The sequence below is a fragment of the Aethalodelphis obliquidens genome, unplaced genomic scaffold (assembly GCF_003676395.1).
Source record: "Aethalodelphis obliquidens isolate GAN/ISIS:26980383/991018 unplaced genomic scaffold, ASM367639v1 scaffold91, whole genome shotgun sequence".
NCBI classification, from domain to species: domain Eukaryota; kingdom Metazoa; phylum Chordata; class Mammalia; order Artiodactyla; family Delphinidae; genus Aethalodelphis; species Aethalodelphis obliquidens.
In genome coordinates this window covers 4,524,776-4,542,049 of record NW_020838035.1, presented here as the reverse complement: position 1 = coordinate 4,542,049, position 17,274 = coordinate 4,524,776, and the positions used below count along the sequence as shown (strand labels likewise).

General features: G+C 48.7%; 1 protein-coding gene across 2 annotated transcripts in view; it reads left to right on the top strand.

Moving 5' to 3' along the window:
* PUDP (pseudouridine 5'-phosphatase) overlaps window positions 1–17,274 on the top strand; it is a 124,139-nt gene that overhangs the window by 48,561 nt on the left and 58,304 nt on the right. Inside the window, exon 4 of one of the 2 annotated variants that reach the window (XM_027095479.1) lies at window positions 15,781–17,176. The exons of the other annotated variant lie outside the window; for it this stretch is intronic. Coding sequence (XP_026951280.1) covers window positions 15,781–15,957 — 177 coding nt within the window. The 3' untranslated portion in view covers window positions 15,958–17,176. Of the gene's footprint in view, window positions 1–15,780; window positions 17,177–17,274 lie in introns of those variants that run through there. 2 annotated transcript variants of the gene reach the window in all.

Sequence of the window (17,274 nt, the reverse complement as noted above, 5' to 3'; positions counted from 1 at the left end):
AGTCTTGCTCCTAGAAGTGCTCTCCACCAGTTACCCTTGTTAGTCACCCACACTTATTGATGCAGCTATTTGTCTTGCAGAAATGAAACCTGTCTTGTCCTGTTTCCTAGGCAGACACAGTTAAGGTGTTTGGGTTTTCCTCAGATGTGCCTATTGTAGGAGGAAAGGACAGTGTTGGTCGGCTCCTGGTTGTGGAGGCCCACCGCCCGTTTTGTACTTGCATTTGTCTTCCAAATTCAGCAAGCAGTTGCAGAGAGGCTCATGGAAGCATGACATTGCTCTTAGGTTGTGTCCTGCTGCTTCCTCTTTGACGCAGTGCAGGCGCCAGCACATAGGGGTGACGAGCCTCGGAGTTGAAGGGCATTTCATGCAGTTATCAAGTCCCTAGAGAGAGTCACGGTTGCCGTCAGGAATTTATGATTCTGTGCGTGTCACCAAATTAATCTGGTACAGTAGTACTAATAGGACTGTAGTAAAGCACAAGTAGCATAAAAGGGGGAATTTATGTTGTCACGTTAGTCACCGTTTTACTAGGAGAAGATGCCTAACAGAGCTGGCATTCAGCAAGTGTTCGTTGCAGATGTCCTAAGTTATTTATGTATCGTTCTTTTGTGCTTAAGATATGCAAAAGTACGGTGCCATCTTCAGAAGTCACTTTACCCATCTCCATGCTCAGGCGCACTCACTGAGCGCCTGTGTGCCGGGGGGCCTGGCATGCGGGAGCCCCCACTGAATCCCAGGGGCCCCGCAGGGCAGAGGTTATCATTGCCCCAGCTTTCACAGCCCCTGAGCTTCTGGAGGCTTGCAGACAGGAGCGACGGTGCTCAGAGTCTGGGGCAGGTTGAGGGAGCAAGCCGGGAGTCACCCCAGCCCCCCTGGGTGTGTGTGCTCTGCCACTTCAGTGCCTCGCCGCAAAAATGCACGTCTTTGTTGCAAAATAAAAATGCCATCATTTACACAGGATTTCTTGTGTTGATATTTACTACTACGTTACAAGTAAAACCTGAAATCAGTTTTTAAAAACATGGCAATCACTACTTTGGATACATATTTTTCTTGTTAATGTTCACAGCTGAATTTCAGGATTTTTTTTTAAATGAACAATTATTTCTTTTTTTAAAGAATCATAGTTATTTTATTTATTTATTTATTTATTTTGGTTGCCCCGGGTCTTAGTTGCCGCACGTGGGATCTTTAAGGTGTGGCGTGCGGGCTCTTAGTTGCGGCACACAGACGTCTTAGTTGCAGCTTGTGAACTCTTAGTTGTGGCACGCACGCAGGATCTAGTTCCCCCGACCAGGGATCGAACCCGGAACCCCCTGCATTGGGAACGCGGAGTCGTACTCACTGGACCACCAGGGAAGTCCCCAGAGTTTTCTTTTGAATTACTCTTTTGTTTTGTTTTGAAGAAAGTCTCACACATTAAGCCTCTAGAGAGTTAAAAAATGGCAAATGTATTTTAACTTGAGTTCTGATTAACTGTACAATGTCTTCATCACATAACACTCAGACCATTTCTTCAATTACAGAAGTCATCACCTGAGTTGACTTTTCAATATGTGAAATGGCAATTAATATATTTTACATAATCTCTTGACAAAGAAACACGTTAATTTAAAAATCATTCTCTGTATCTCTTTTTATTGTGTATTGTCTATATGGCCAAAGTCTGCAGACAGGTGTAGGCTGTCAGGTGTTGCTGCTGGAAGAGCTACTTCACCTCCCAGAATAATGGGAATCAAGTGGGTGCATTGCTTCTGGCAGATTGAAAGTTAACAGGACTTCCCTGGTGGCGCAGTGGCTAAGAATCCGCCTGCCAGTGCAGGGGACGCAGGTTCAAGCCCTGGTCCGGGAAGATCCCACATGCCGCGGAGCAGCTAAGCCCGTGCGCCACAACTACTGAGCCTGCGCTCTAGAGCCCGCGAGCCACAACTGCTGAGCCCCCGAGCCACAGCTACTGAAGCCCGCGCGCCTAGAGCCCGTGCTCCGCAACAAGAGAAGCCACTGCACTGAAAAGGCCACACACCACAATGAAGAGTAACCCCCGCTCGCCACAACTAGAGAAAGCCCGCACGCAGCAATGAAGACCCAAAGCAGCCAAATAAACAAATAAATAAATAAATACATAAAATTAAAAAAAAAAAAGAAAAGAAAGTTAAAACTTGGCGGCCAGGTGGAATGAGCTGTGCTTCTGTCTTTGGGGGATTACATACTCTTTAGTCAGTGTCTCACTTCTGAACACCCCGTTAGGGGCATAGTGGTGCTCGACTTTCTCCTGGCGGTGTGGAGAGTCACCGGGCCATAGTCAGCCACCTTCGGGGCCTCAGGGAGACTGCACATCCCTGGCCATTGCTGCCCAGGCCTCATGCCCGTCTTCTCCTGTCACCCAGAACCACTGAGGAAAATACAGAGGCCTCTGGTCACTCGTCTTGGTATTATTTCACGTCTCTTGCAACCTGATGTACCAGGCCCTCCCTTATTTCATTAAAAAAAAAAAAAAAAGATCTCAACTATTCCTTTCATAACTCCTCCCATTACACATCTTTTCTTTCTCCAGCCTGCCTTTGCTTGGTATCCCTACCGACTTTCTGTGGACCAGGTTGCTTGCTTTCCCAAATTCCATTGTCGAGGGGGGAAAAAACGTTTTCTGTACCCTCTTAGGTTTGGTGGTTGGGGGCCTGTAAATTAAACGGACAGAAGACATTAACAAGAGAAAATACAGATTTCTATTTGTGTAAGCATGAGGCATTTCTCAGAAAAATATGATTCAAGGAGGCAGTGAGCACCTGGGGCTTATATACCATCTTAATAGGGGTTGGGGAGAGACAGAGGGGCGCTTCTGGTAGAAGAGACGACTTTTAGGAAACATGAATGGGCTCTTAGGAGAACAGATGCGAGACGTGGTAGTTGTATGACGATGTCTGTTTACACAATTTCTTATCCGGGCTCTGACCTGTGCAGACTTCTCTTCAGTCATAAAAGTCAACCTTCCCGGGTTGTAAAACTCCTGGGGAGGGGATTTATGGCAGTTGCATTCTTTAGGGAGGCTTTGCTTTTAGGAAGATAAGGAGAATTTAGAAAAAGCCTCGCCCTGCAGCTGCTGATTCTCCCATGTCTTCAGCTCAGAATAATCCTTGGGCTCCCGTGGCATGTTCTGGGCCCCCTTCACCACCGAGCGGTCCCTGTTTTTTCCCCAACTCCCCATCGTCACTTTCTTGCTTCTTCCTGTGAATATTCAGCCTCTGGTTGGCCAGCGGTAAGGCCTCTGCTTGCCGAGCTGCCCGGCCTCTGCATTTCTGAATGACCTCAAGTCCTGCCTTCACCCCAAGCAGTTTCATCTCACACGGGGCCTCAGGGAGTCCTGCTTTCCAGGAGCCCTTGGTCTGGCTCCCACCTGAGCCAGCTGGTCCCATGCCAGCCCTAGGGACCCCCCCGCCCCCCACCCCAGACCGCACCAGGAGCTGTGATCCCTGTGTTGCACCACGTGTTTTCTCTGTTCTTTGTGTGTTTGTACGTGTGGTTGTGCAGTCTTCACATATCGGCAGTCTGAAAGAATGATGGTTCTCATTAGGTCCTCGTAACAGCATGTACATATAACCCATCTATTTTAAGCCACCATCACAGAATGAAAATTTGACAGGGCTCCAGACACTGAGAAGGATGAGTTGTATCTTGGATTTGTGAAAAATTAAATAGTCGTGCCCACAGGTAACCTTCATAGACACACAGAGTTCTGCTCGGGTCGGGGAGCAGTGACTCAACTGCCAGGGCTAAGAAGAACGTCTTCCTGCGTTCCCAGCTTTGCCTTTGTAAAGCTGTAAACCGCGTGTGTGCCCGTGTTGTTAGCGCAGATTCTGTGTCGCTCTGCCTGGCTCCTGACAGCGCCCCTTTGCCCGGCCGCTTCCTCCCTCGCTGGTGACCCCAGGGCTCCGTCGTAGCTTCCCCTTCTGTGTTACTAGTCTGTCATCAGCGGGGAAGGGGGGTTGCTGTATTGGGGTAAAAAAAGTCTGTCTGCAAAGGCTTCTTAGGCAGCGACAATCAACAAGATACCTCAGAAACACTGGATTACTCGTATGCTAGCTTAAACAAATACTGAGTTAATAGTCCCCAGTAATTTCCACGGACGGCATCTGACAGATTCAAGGGTGATCTTCCGTTTTTTTAGAGGGCGTCCCCAGTGGCTACATCCCCGGCACTTTGTTTGTTTAAACTAGGGTGACTGAGTCCTCGCCATCGGCCAGATCCTGTGCAGTGCTAGCTCTGAATCTCCATGTTCCAGGGACCCACCTAATCCCAGGCCAGTGGGGATGACTGGTTCCCCCTTGTTTAAGTCCATACTTGGCAACAGCTTGTCCTAAATGCTGGCAAGAGGATCCAAATCTCTTTGAGGGATGCTGGGGGTCTTGGACCAGTTCTTCAAAGCTCTCCTAATTCTAAGAGTCTTGGGCGTAAACTGGATGAAGATGGAATCCCTCCCTGTTTTCTAAAACACAGCAGCATCGGTCCCCAGGTGAATGCATAAGGAACTGGGATGTGAATTCTGCACAAGTAAAGAAGACTGGCCACTGGGTTGGGAGTTTCTTGCCAGGGTCCTTTCTGTGGACCATCAGCAAATTAGAGCATGGTTTGTTTTATTAGCTGAAGGCCTCTTAGCACAATCAGAGGGTGTGCTGGTTGTATACTGTATTATTCTCTCCACAGTTAGCCAGGTGAATTTTGTGAATTTTAAATGTGAATTTTGGTGCTTAACATTGGACCAGTTGCCCATGTTCCTTTCCACCTCTGCCCTAACAAATGACCACAAGCTTGGGGACTTAGAACAGCGCAGATTTTTATGTCACTGTTCCATAGGTTGGAATTCCGGGCCTGGCATAGCTGGGTCCTCCGCTCCAAGTCTCACAGGCGTGAAACCAAGATGTTGGCTGGCTGGGCTCCTCCCAGGAGGCGCTAGGGAAGGGCCATGCCCAGGCTCATCAGGTGGCTGGTGGAACCCAGCTCCTTATAGGTAGGACTGGAGTCCCCGTCTCCTAGCTGGGTGTCCTGGGCTCCGCCCTCAACCCCTCGAGGTCTCACTCTGGTCCTGACAGTGGGTCTTACATCACAGAGCCAGCACTGGTGCATCCAACTCTGCTCATGCTTGACATCACTCCTTCTGCAGCATCTCTCCCCCTCCAGCCAGAGAAGGCGCTCCGCTTTTAGGGGCACACCTGGCTAGAGGAGCCCCCAACCTTTCGGCCAGGACACCCTCCCTGTCTCCAGCTCCATAGCCTGAAGCCCTTCTGCAAAGTCCCCTTTACCGTGTAAGGGACCCCATTCATAGGTTCTGGGGCTTCCGGGGTGGGCATCTCTGGGGATCAGTCTGCCCACCGCAGTGCCTACTCTCAGTTCCAGTTTTCCCACTTATAAGACGGAGATAGGAATATTAGAAATGTTAGAAATGACATTTGCTGCAGGAATAAAGCTTCTCCCAGGCCCTCTGCTGTTAACTTTCTCCCTCTACGTTGTTCTTTGCTGCTTCTACATCATATTCCGTAGGGGTTCACATTCCTGATTCTTCCAGAGTCTCCGCACAGCAGCTGGCTCCTGACCCACTGCCCCCTGTCTGCAGGTCCTGAGGTGCTCTTGGTCACCAGGAGGCTGGCGGCCACACTCGCAGGCAGGCCTGGGTCCAGGCTGGACCAGGACTTACCCAGTTGGGATGACGTATCAGTGCCTGTGAGTCGGAGCTCTTCACTGCCCCTGTTCTATTAGACACTAAAATTGAGTCAGGGGCTGAAATGATTGAAGTCTATAAGAAGGTAAATGCATGGGATATGAAACATTCTCACCCCACTAATATATTCTCAAGGTAGAGGAAGAAAGCTAATACAATGCTATATTTATTGGTCCTTTACTTGACTGTTCGGCCTGCAAACACTGCTGTTGTTGCTATAGTCTGTTTTGAAGGTAAATAGTACTTGCGCTGTTTCTTTTACCAGCAGCTAAAAGTGCCTACGGCACATGGTCCCTGGGGCACGTGTTGGGGTCCCTGGAGGACCACAGAGCGCCCCGGTCCTGGGTAGTTTTTGCGGCTCTCACCCCACCGTACTGAGTGTCCACTGGCCAGTGTCCAAGAAGCAGAAAACCAGGGTGTGGTCTGTGGCCACACAGGGATCCACACGATGCAGAGGGCTCGGGTCAGCTTGGACCCTTGGCTGGTAGATGCCCCACCCCCGCATTGGCAAACCCCAAGAAGAGACTTGCAAACTCAGGGCTTGCTGTTTATACTTCTTGAGAAAGTTTCTTGGCCCACGTGGACCCAGGATGCCTTCCTGACTGCTGTGCGCCCACCTTCAGGGACCTCATGCGTCTCCACAGTGTCCCCTGCCCCTCCGGGGTGACCTGACCACGCGACCTCTTGCGCACCCTTTGCCCAGAGCTCCTTATGTCTTCACGCACTTCCGTTCCTAGTGAAATAAAAGCGTAACCCAAGTGCCAGAGCTGGTTGACGTTTAAAGTGAGCATTTGCATCATCTGATTTTATTCATTATAAGCATTTTAAGTTAAAGTTATTATGTACAGGGACGATTCAGACCATTCCAAGAAAAAAGGCCAAGGACTTTATTTGCACTAATGTGAAGTTTGCCATGGTCAGGTGTATCTTCTTGAAGCTTTTCCCAGATGTATTCCTCAGAGCATTAATTATGGGGGACGTTCATTGGTTTTCTCTGAAAGCACATTTCCACATTTGCGAAACTTCTCCATCAAACTTGAAACAATGGGTTTATCCAGGGCAGTCCTTCCGGAAACTTTTTTTATGCTGATTTTTGTATGTCACGAATCTCCAGTCCCTCATTCAATGTGAAGAATCTCCTTTTTGCAGTAGATCTCTCTGAACTGCTGCATCAAAGAACATTCTGGAAACCTTGTACCTAATGACGTCCTAGTAGACAGTTTATCTTTATTTTATTTATTTTATTTTCATTGCAGTGTAGTTGCTTTACAATGTTGTGTTGGTTTCTGCTGTACGGCAAAGTGACTCAGCTATACGTATACGTATATCCCCTCTTTTTGGGATGTCCTTCCCATTTAGGTCACCACAGAGCACTGAGTAGAGTTCCCTGTGCTCTACAGTAGGTTCTCATTAGTTGTCTATTTTATGCATAGTATCAGTGGTGTGTATATGTCAATCCCAGTCTCCCAATTCCTCCCCACCCCTCTCCCCCTTGGTATCCAATACATCTGTTCCCTACAGTCTGTGTCTCTATTTCTGCTTTGCAAATAAGATCATCTGTACCATTTTTCCAGATTCCATATATATGCATTAATATACGATATTTGTTTTTCTCTTTCTGACTTACTTCACTCTGTATGACAGTCTCTAGGTCCATCCACAACTCTGCAAATGACCCAATTTCATTCTTTTTTATGGCCAAGTAATATTCATTGTATATATGTACCACATCTTTTTTATGCATTCCTCTGTTGATGGATGTTTAGAAATGAACATTAATACGACTACTGAGAGATGAAGAAAAAGATCAGAAGCCTCCCCTGGAATTAAGCACATCTTCACTTCCAGAAGTGCTGAATTAGCTACGGTTGTGTGTAAAAGAAAGCTTTCATCTGGTTGGTGGGCACTCAGTGGGTTCTCAGGATTCAGGCGAGTAAGGAGAGTAAGTACCAGAGAGTAAATCCTGGAGGGCCTTGCCTTCATAGGCCTGTCATCATCTGTAAACAGGTGGCTGGGCCATAAGTAACAGCTGTTCACATCCAGGGGACTGAAGAGAGGCCTCCTGCATCGGCAGCAGTGACATGTCAACTCCCAGAACAGCGGCCTGTCCGTCCCCTCGCTTGGGAACGAAGAGTTTAACCCCCTCCAGGTCCAGTAATTACATAGGCTTTCCCTGCGTGTGTATCGCTTCCCAAAGTAACTGTCAGCCCCTCCTGTACACGACGTTTGCAGGCGGAGTGGAAAAATCACTTAGGCAGGTCTTCAAAGGCGCCCTGTGTCCTGTGATAATTCTGTTTATGGCTTAAGCCTCTTCAGTAGCTATGCCCAAAGGCAGACAAAATGTGCTGTGCTTCTGCTCTTCTAGGCATTTGTGGAATTAGGTCATCCAGGAAACATTTATTTCCTTTCCCCAAACTGCAAGCAGTTGTGATCTAAGAAACCTCCGAGTGGTTCTTCCTCCGAGAGAGTGCTACCTGGAGATTACACACAGCTCACTGTTAGACGTATTGTAGTAGTGTGCTTGGGCGGCCAGAGCGCACTATCACAGGCTGGGGGGTTGAAGCAGCAGCACGCGTATCCTCGCGGTTCTGGGGGCCAGACGTCCAACAGGAGGGTTCTGGCAGGTTCTGCCTCAGGTGAGCGCAAGGGGAGGGCCAGACAGAGCAGCTTCCCCTTCCTGTTGGAAGGACCCTAACCCTCTCTGATGAGGGCGCCCTTGGGACTCTTTTCACCTGAAAACCATTCTAGGGACCCTGTATCCAAATACCTTGGGTGTTAGGGTTTAACGTTTGAATCTTGCGGAAAACAATGCGGCCCGTAGTATGTATTTCGACATGGTGGCCATGCAGGGGGATAATCTTCAAGGCTGGTGTCATAGTTTAGCTCTCAACACGTGAAACTAATAGGGACCTTGAGTCAAACCTGTGTTTCATGAGTATCGTGCAGAAGGCCGAGGAAAACACTGATTTTGCCCATTTACTTGAATATGTAGAAGAGGTAGGAAGATGAAAGAAAGTATTCTGATGACCATTTAGAAACAAATAACACTTGTTTTGTGAATCTTTAAAATACTCAGAGCCTTTGAGAGCCTTGCTGGGCTTTTCAGTGGTTCCTGACAAAGTGGTGAACACAGAATCTGTATTATTAAAAGAGAAAATGAGAAAAAGGTTTTTGAGCTATCTTGAAGTCCTTTGCTCAGCACTTAATTTACACGCACATACTTTAAGATGGACAACGAGAGGGCCTCACGATGTAGCTTTCATGAATAAAATGACAGAGAATTCCTTAGGAAGCTTCCCGCCCATGCCCGCCAAGTTGTTAAATACTACATTTTTCAAAGGCTTTCCTCAAAAGGAAAAGGAATCCATTTAGTGGTGTGATTCATTCATGTATCTAGCCTGTAACTCTAGAGGATTTTTTTATGCATATGTTTATCTCAGTACTGGCTTTATTCTTTTATTTTCAGACTAAAATTAATTCAGTAAGACAGCAGCTCTGCAGTGTGCAGGGGATACTGACCTCAGCATCAGACACTTATGTAGAAGACCCCAGCACAGTTCACATCTGCTTTACCTATAGATAGGTGGATGAGTGGGTGGGTGTGTAGGTAGGTAGGTAGATAGGGATGGATGGATGGGTGGATGCTTGGAGGGATGGATGGTGGGTGGATGGATGGATGGATGGTGGATAGATGGATGAATGGGTGGATGGGTGGATGGATGGATAGATAAAAAGATGAAGAATATGAACGAAAGTAGTAATTAACAGCAAAACACATGCAAACTTCAGTCATTTTTACAACAGTACTTAAGTAAACATGTAATGAAGTGTATACATATTTGATATCACAATATTGTGGTACTTGTTTATGGGTAATTCACTGACAAAGAACAAGGAGACCAGTAAAGCTTAAACCTTAGATATGAGCACTATTAATAAAAAGTTAATCAAAAAACTTTAAGACCTCCTCAAAGTTTTCATGCCTCATAGTGTGAAAATTGAACTTGATACTATAAAATTAATGTATGGAATCAAATCTACTGCCAGAAGTGATATAATGGAAGTTTCAACTTAAAAGTAGTGGTTTAGTTGAAAACGGTTTTAGTGCTTAGGTTTGGATTATCCATGGCTTTATATATAACGAAAAATCACGGATGCTGCTCTAGGGGTACTTAAATTTGCATACACGTAATGCCAGGCCCTGAGAGGCTTCAGAGTGAACCAGAGTGACTTCATGTCAAAGTTTGTGTGTTACTGAGCAAAAGGAAAAGCTTCCTTCCCTAGAGACGATGTAATCACGTGGAGCAAGTTCACTAGTTCCGGGAAAGTGCGCCACTTAAAATGTACGCTTGTACTTGTTTGAAATGTAGAATTAGTTATCAGGTGTCATCTCAGGTGGGTCTGGACCTGAAGGGAGTAGGTGCATGGCATTGAAGATGAGTCCCTGTTGGCCTGAGCTGATGAGGAAAAGCACGGTGAGGGCCATAACTCCGAACGTGTGGGAACCCAGTGTATAAACCATCCCTTGGAAGTAAGGGGAGGGGGCCCCAGGCCATCTGATGACACACCTAGCAGACGGGTCCAACATTGCTTCTGGGGCTGCAGCTCACCTGCCCCACTGCTGCCTCACCTGGTTCCCCTTCTGCCCCCCACTGTCGCTGAAGCTCCATCCCTCCTGGGCCGTCTGCTCATCTCAGAGAAATGCGAGGCTGTCTCGGGCCCCTCCTTGTCTCCCCTTTTCCCTCCTCCTTGTTGCAACTCCACACCCAGCCCCCCCGTGCGCTCCCACCCAGCCCCCCTCTGCTCACACCCAGCCCCCCTCCTCTCACACCCCGTCCCCCTCCTCTCACACCCAGCCCCCCTCCTCTCACACCCAGCCCCCCTCTGCTCACACCCAGCCCCACTCCGCTCACCCACGACATAGGCAGGCCCCTCATCTCTCTGCCAGACCCTCCCACAGTGGACTCAAACCCAGGCTGTCACAAAGCAAGCTCTCTTTCCCTCCACCAAAATGGCAGTCCCAGTGCCCTCCGCATCAGAAAGGTCGGACTCTCCTTTGTGTCAACGTCCAGGACATTGTCCATCAAACTCCCTGTTGCCTTTGAAGGATCTCCCTAATCCCATCCACCTCCCTGCGTTCTCTCCGCCACCGTCAGACAAAGGTTCAGTTCTGTGCAATTCCATAGTTACCACATGAGCCATCTTAGTTCCCTGATGCTCCTGTTGAAAGTACCTCCTAGCTACCCCAGCCCGTGGTTCAGACGAGCAGCGTGGGCGACGGTCGCGGACGTGGGCCGCCTTACAGGGCGCTCCTGAGTCTGAGCACCTTCAGAGAAGTGGGTTCAGCACCTCCGTGAGCTATAAGCCCCTGATATACTTCCCTTCACCTACCTGGTGGTTGGAAATGTCATTCTTTCTAAATTAAACCCCTCAAGCTACAGTTTAATTAAGCTCATCTGCTCTCCTGGAGATGGAATTCAGATATATTTTAGCTTTCAGCCTGGTAAAGTGAAAAAGAACATTGGATTCTGGAGACCCGGGCATAGTTCCCAAATTCTGTCACCTGCCTGCTGGTGTGACCTTCAGCTCACCTCTGAGCTTCCCAGGCTCAGATCCCTCAGCCATGACAGTGACAGGAGAGGGCTGGGCTGGCCGCTGCCCTCGAGGGTGACACTCTGCGGCCCCTGTGTTGCTTTGAGTCCCGACCAGGGCGCTTCCGCCACCGCCGCGAATTCAGCAGGCGGTCTTCATGTACCCACTCCCGGCCTGGCACCGTGAGAGGGCGCCTTCCCCGCAGCCCTGCCTGCTTACAGCCAAGCACAAGCTGTGAGAAGAGTACTCCTGACCGGCAGCTTCCTTGAAGTACTGGAAGTGTGTCCTGGGGTACCTGCTATGTGTGCTGTGCTCCAAAACTCACTGCACTGGTGAAACCATTGCATCCACACCCGTCCACAGAATCTTGGGCCGCTGGACGAGGTGCAGGTGGGCGAGGGAGGGCGGGCGTTCTACTCCCCTGGCCTCTGCACCTGCTGCAGCCCCTGCAGAGCCTTTCTTACAGGGACATTTCTTCAGCAGACACCAAAGTACACATCTCCAGTCACACTTTACAAGTAGGTGTGAGCGAGTTAAGGTTAGGTGCAACCAGTCAGTTCTGGGTGGGAAGGGCTGGTCTGGTCACTGAGGGAACAATGAAGTGTTGAAAAGGAAGAAGAGAGACAAAGGCCAGCGTCTGTTAGCCACATGTGGCCTTTAGAAACTGCCCGGACATATTTTGGTACTTGCCGGGAAAACATACTTCCTCCTTTTTGTTTGTGTAAGGTGTGAGCTGTATTGCTTTAGCTTATGTCTTTCAGTGGTTTTATGATTCAGTGGTTTTATGACTGTTAAGTCCTGTTATGAACAGGCATAGTCTTTCCAGGTAACTTTCAAAGGTTTATTCTTTGGTTTCAGTAGAGAGACAAGCCGTGCGGTGACTGTTCATACAGTGTCCACGATTCTAGGCTCTGGGTAACTTTCCCTACGAGTGGTCCTTAGAAGACCATTAGGTCTTAGGAATCAGGGCACAGCATAAGGAGCACATAAAAACCTTTTGAGGCATTTTCACAGGTGCTCCAAAATCTAGTTGTTCTGCTTTGTATTTCTGCTCCTTGTAAGAAGGAGGGGAAGCCCTACGATTCCCGGTGCTGTCCGTGTGCTGCCAGGGCTGGGGTCGGCCACCTGGACCCATCGCTGGTGCTGTCCTCTGCAGGATCCGCGTCGTGTGTGTGGTTCCTGCCCTGCATTTGGCTGCTCTGTTCAGCTTGTGTGAGGAGGGCAGGGCCGGGGCAGAGGGACCGAGGGGTCCAGTTTCCTGTATCATGCACCCTCTAATGCACTGGCCGATTCCGATACCAAACGCGGCGTGTGCACCCGATGACGCGCACTGAGGCCAAACAGCACTCAGACTCTGGAGTCTGGAGCAGAGAAAGGTTTACCGCAGTGCCCGGCAAGCAGACGGTCGCTCAGGCCCCCAAAACTCCAGACTCCCTCAGGGGTTTCAGCAAAGCATTTTGAGAGGCAAGTTGAAGAAGCAGCGTGGATAGTCGCTGCAAACTTCTTGGTGCCGGAATCCTTTGTTCTTGCAACTGTCCACATAGGTCTGGTCGCGGTGTTCATGTAGACCTCCAATAAGACAAATGGTATTCTTTGTTCTGCAACTTTTTAGGAAGGTGTTATACCTTTAAAGGTCAGAGCCTTGAGAATGGGCTCTCCTGTGTATTTCAGGCTACAGGCAACATTCTTAACTGGAAGCTAAAGCAATAGCGTACAAAGGCTAAAGTTAAAGAAGCAGATCCAATATGGAGTCGTATTTGTTCTTCCCTATTACAGTCCGCTTTTAAAAACGTCAACTTCTCTTTTAACTTCTCCGCACTTCTCGGATTCTTGTTGACCCATGGGAAGGGTCCAGCTGGCGCTCGTGGAAGGCGTTTGTTGGCCGCAGGAGAGGAGGCAAAGGAAAGGAACTTTAGGAGCTCCTGACACAATGTATACAATCAGGGTTTCTGCTATTCTTCCGACCGTATTTACAACACAGACTACAATTGCTTTTGACCTTTCAGAACAGTTGGCATCAAGAGGCTGTGTGCAAACTCCCCGTCCTGTCTGCCGGGCTTTGCCCTGAGTCCTTTCGCGCGCCCAGCCTTACTTATCTGCCTGGACACACTTCCAATGGCCCTCCTGCTGCACAAGCCTCACACATCCCTCCTCCCTGTCATCCTTCAGGCTGGCCTCCCTGATGCCTGCCACCCTTCACTCTGCCGCATGCGTCCTAAACATCGCGTTTCACATCTCCGTGCTGCGTTGGGGTGATTCATTCCAGAATTAGGTGGGGACAAAGGTTAAATTGGAAACAGAAACCAATAAACGGTGCGCGCCTGCAGAGAGAGTGAAACCTTCAGAAACAGGGTATGTCAGTTACGCCGCCTGTATTAGCTGTAAGTACCTACGGAGCTTTTCCCGATCATGCCACTGTTCCTCCTTTTATTTCCTGGAGCTTAAACGGCATGTGGACAGAGCACGTGGGCATTCATCTGTATTTCCTGGAGCTTAAAGGGCATGCGGGTGAGCTGTCACATGTGAATGGGCTGACCACTGTTCTCAGATGAGGACAGGTGTCTTGGGCCCCTGTTCTGCTCAGTGCCACGGTTTCTGAGCCACCACCTTTTCCTCACACCTGCCCACATGCTCCTTGGAAGGAACCTCCCTCCCACAAATACAAAAAGCTGTTTTCACGACTGGAGCCAAGCACTGTTACGCCAAGGAATCAACAAAATCTCTTCCTCCGCCCCGCTGAAAGCTCACACGCAGCCTGCACAAAGCCTAAAAATCTCACGTATTCAAAGAACAACATGTCAGCAGGTGACATTTAAGTGCCTGTCCATGGTCCCAGGTAAAACAACAGGGACGTTTAGAATACGGTCAGGTCATAACTTTAAAAAGTCAGGGACGGAAACGTCACCGGCAGGAACTCTCTGAATGAGATAACTAAGAAACGGCACCTCGGCGGCCTAAGCGGAGTCATTCCCCCCTGAGAGGGAAACCGTCTTCTCTCGGTAGAGGCAGAGAGCTTGAAACAAGACGGGGGGCCACAGGAAGCCTGACAGGAAGGCAGTGGGACTGGGTGTTCCGTGTGCCCAGGACCGTCCAGTTCAGCGCTGTGTCCCGGGCATCAGCCCGCTCTCTGCGGTGCCTAGTGCTGGCTTGTTGTGACGAGTAGTAATTCACTCGGTCCTCACCTTGGCCCTGGGGGGAGTCAGCTCATAAATGGCTCAGCCTCCAGGAGAAAGGGAAGGAGGGAGGGAAAGAAAAGAAGTCAGTGAACCTGTTCCAGAGCAGACCAGCAGTGAGAGTGTGAGAGCATGTGTATGTGTTTGTGTGTGTTGTGCGTTTTCCACTGACTTAAAGACATCAGAGGATGCAGACCTTCTAGTGTCAGGCTGCACCTGGCAGCTGGTGCCCAGGAGCCGTTTCCAGGTCACCAGCACATGCGGCTGGGACCGCAGCGACCTATGAAGTGGGGTTGGGGGCAGTCGTTGTGATCAGTGGCAGGGGGGCCGGGGGCTGGGAGGACGTGAGGGGGAGACTGTCAGGTCCAACATGGGCCACCCCCGGGCGTCCTCGGGCACTTGTGGAGAAGAAGGGGCACAGGAGAGCATCTCAGAGGTGCCGGGAGGAGCCCTCTTTATACATGTCCAGCCCCTACAGAATCTTAATGGAAAAGACTAAAGCTGCTTTCACATTCAGTGTGGGATTCCAGGAGCCAAGGGAAACTTTCTCAGTGGGTGCTCTCCTTGGAAGGAAGGTGATAAAAAGGTGACACACCCGTTCACCGCTGGGTAGACTTCTGCCTCGCATTTGGAGCGAGTCCTGACGTGAAACTCGCAGTAGCGATGGTCACAGGATGGCACGTTGAGGAGCTTCCTGACGCGAGCGGGGGCACAGACACTCCCGTTTAGTGGTGGTGTCTGAATAAGCTGAAACAGGTACCGCACCTGGTACTCAGTCTTTGTGTTCGGGAGATTTTTGGTGCGTGACGGGTACCCCCAGGGGCTAAGTTTTTCACTAAAACATCCTAACGGTTTAATTTCCAAACTGCAGTACTTGAAACATTGCCAGCTCTGAAGTCACTTTACACCTAAAAAGCGTATTTTTTCTTACTTTTCACAACTTCCTCTCATGCTCAGCATGGTCAATTATCAATTGAACAGATTCTTATGATTCAATTAAAATAAATTTGTAAACCGAGAATCCAGTCTTTCCACTCAGCTGTGCCACATTTCGGTAGCACTTTGGGGCCAAGATGGACCTCTTCCCTGTAAAGTGACGTGGTGGGACGCACTCGGGCTGCAGAAGGGCCAGCGCCCTCTTCTCCCCACAAACCATAAACCGGACAGCCTCCACTCCGTTTCTGTGTCACGCAGAACACCGAGCTGACTCAGCTAACGGTGGTGCGGGCAGTGAAAGCCCAGTCTAGACGTGTGGTTACAGAGAAGGCCGTCTCAACCCTCTCTTTCTTCCTCACCCCACAGTGCCTGGTCTTTGAAGATGCTCCCAATGGGGTGGAGGCCGCCCTCGCAGCTGGGATGCAGGTGGTCATGGTTCCCGACGGAAACTTAAACCGAGACCTGACCACAAAGGCCACCCTCGTGCTGGATTCCCTGCAGGACTTCCAGCCCGAGCTGTTCGGTCTGCCGCCCTATGAGTGAGAGGCTCCTGCGCCCACACGTGTGGCCCACGCTGCCCAGGAGAAGGGCAGAGGAAAGCCCAGCTCCCAGACCTCCACGTAAACAGTCCTTCAGCCTGTGAAGCCTTCTCATCCCACGAGGGTCTGGCCCACACTCTCTAAAGGGTCAATGAACTGTAACGTGACAGACAGAAAGCAAAAGAGAGACAGCCCAGAACACAGATGGAAATTGTCGCTTGAATAGTCATGTTTAGTATTTGAATAATTTGGGTTCATTTCTTTTTCTTCTTCATTGTTCTCAACCCTGGCTGGAAAATGTAAAATATATATACATATATGTATATGCTTTTATGTATATATGTGTATGTACATATTTATTTTAGTTATATACATTGTGTACTGTGTCAGTCTCCTCAGTGTTTCATCTTAACATGCGCTAGCAACTAATAAAAGTGAGGTGGTAATGGTAATTCTGTTTGGTTTGTAATCTGAGTGGGAAATCCGCATGAAGGATGAGGTTTTCATAAATCATTCTCTTTATCAGCAAATGTTGACATTCCTTATGTGCCCTTAAATCTCTGTGGACCTCTACTGAGAGACTGACTGTGAACCGTATCTTCCGTTGTTTCCTTTCAGTGTGAATATAATGGTAGCCTACATCTTATATCGAGGTGCATATCCACGTTTCAGAATGTTTTCTGCCTCAGAGAAATCATTTCCTTTAAGAACATTTATTTTTTTAATACATTCTTTGATGCAGATAGAATTGGATTTCAGAGTGCATCCTTGCTACCACCGAGAGCCGTAGCCCATTTTTGGAACAATTTATTGGACATTACACTTTGGTGATTAACTGCTTTTAGTAGATTTACTCAGCCTTTTGTGATGGGAATATAGTGAGAGGCATTGAAAATGGGAACAGTACAATCACAGGGTGTTTCCACTGGTGGACACCCCACCTCTGTCCCGCCCTGGTCTCTGTTACTGATTGTCCTTGAGCCAATTTTCAATTCTGTGGGTCTTAGAAAGGTGATAGTGATGTATGTGATTGTCAGGGGGAATGATTATCTGTGCATGGTTGTCTCTGGCTGTTGACCAATTTTACATCATTTCAGCAAATTCATTTCAACATTCTTGAGTGCTGTATACGTGCCTGTTCTTTGAATTCTCCTTGGAATCAGTTGTAACATCTTACTGTTCCCTCACCAGTGTGTTTAATTGAATAAAAGTTTTGACACTTACTTGTTCATGTTTTATTTGTATGGGAGTATGATTTTACCTTTTTTTTTAAAAAAATTATCGTCTAACAAATGTAAAACATAAATGCAAAACATACATG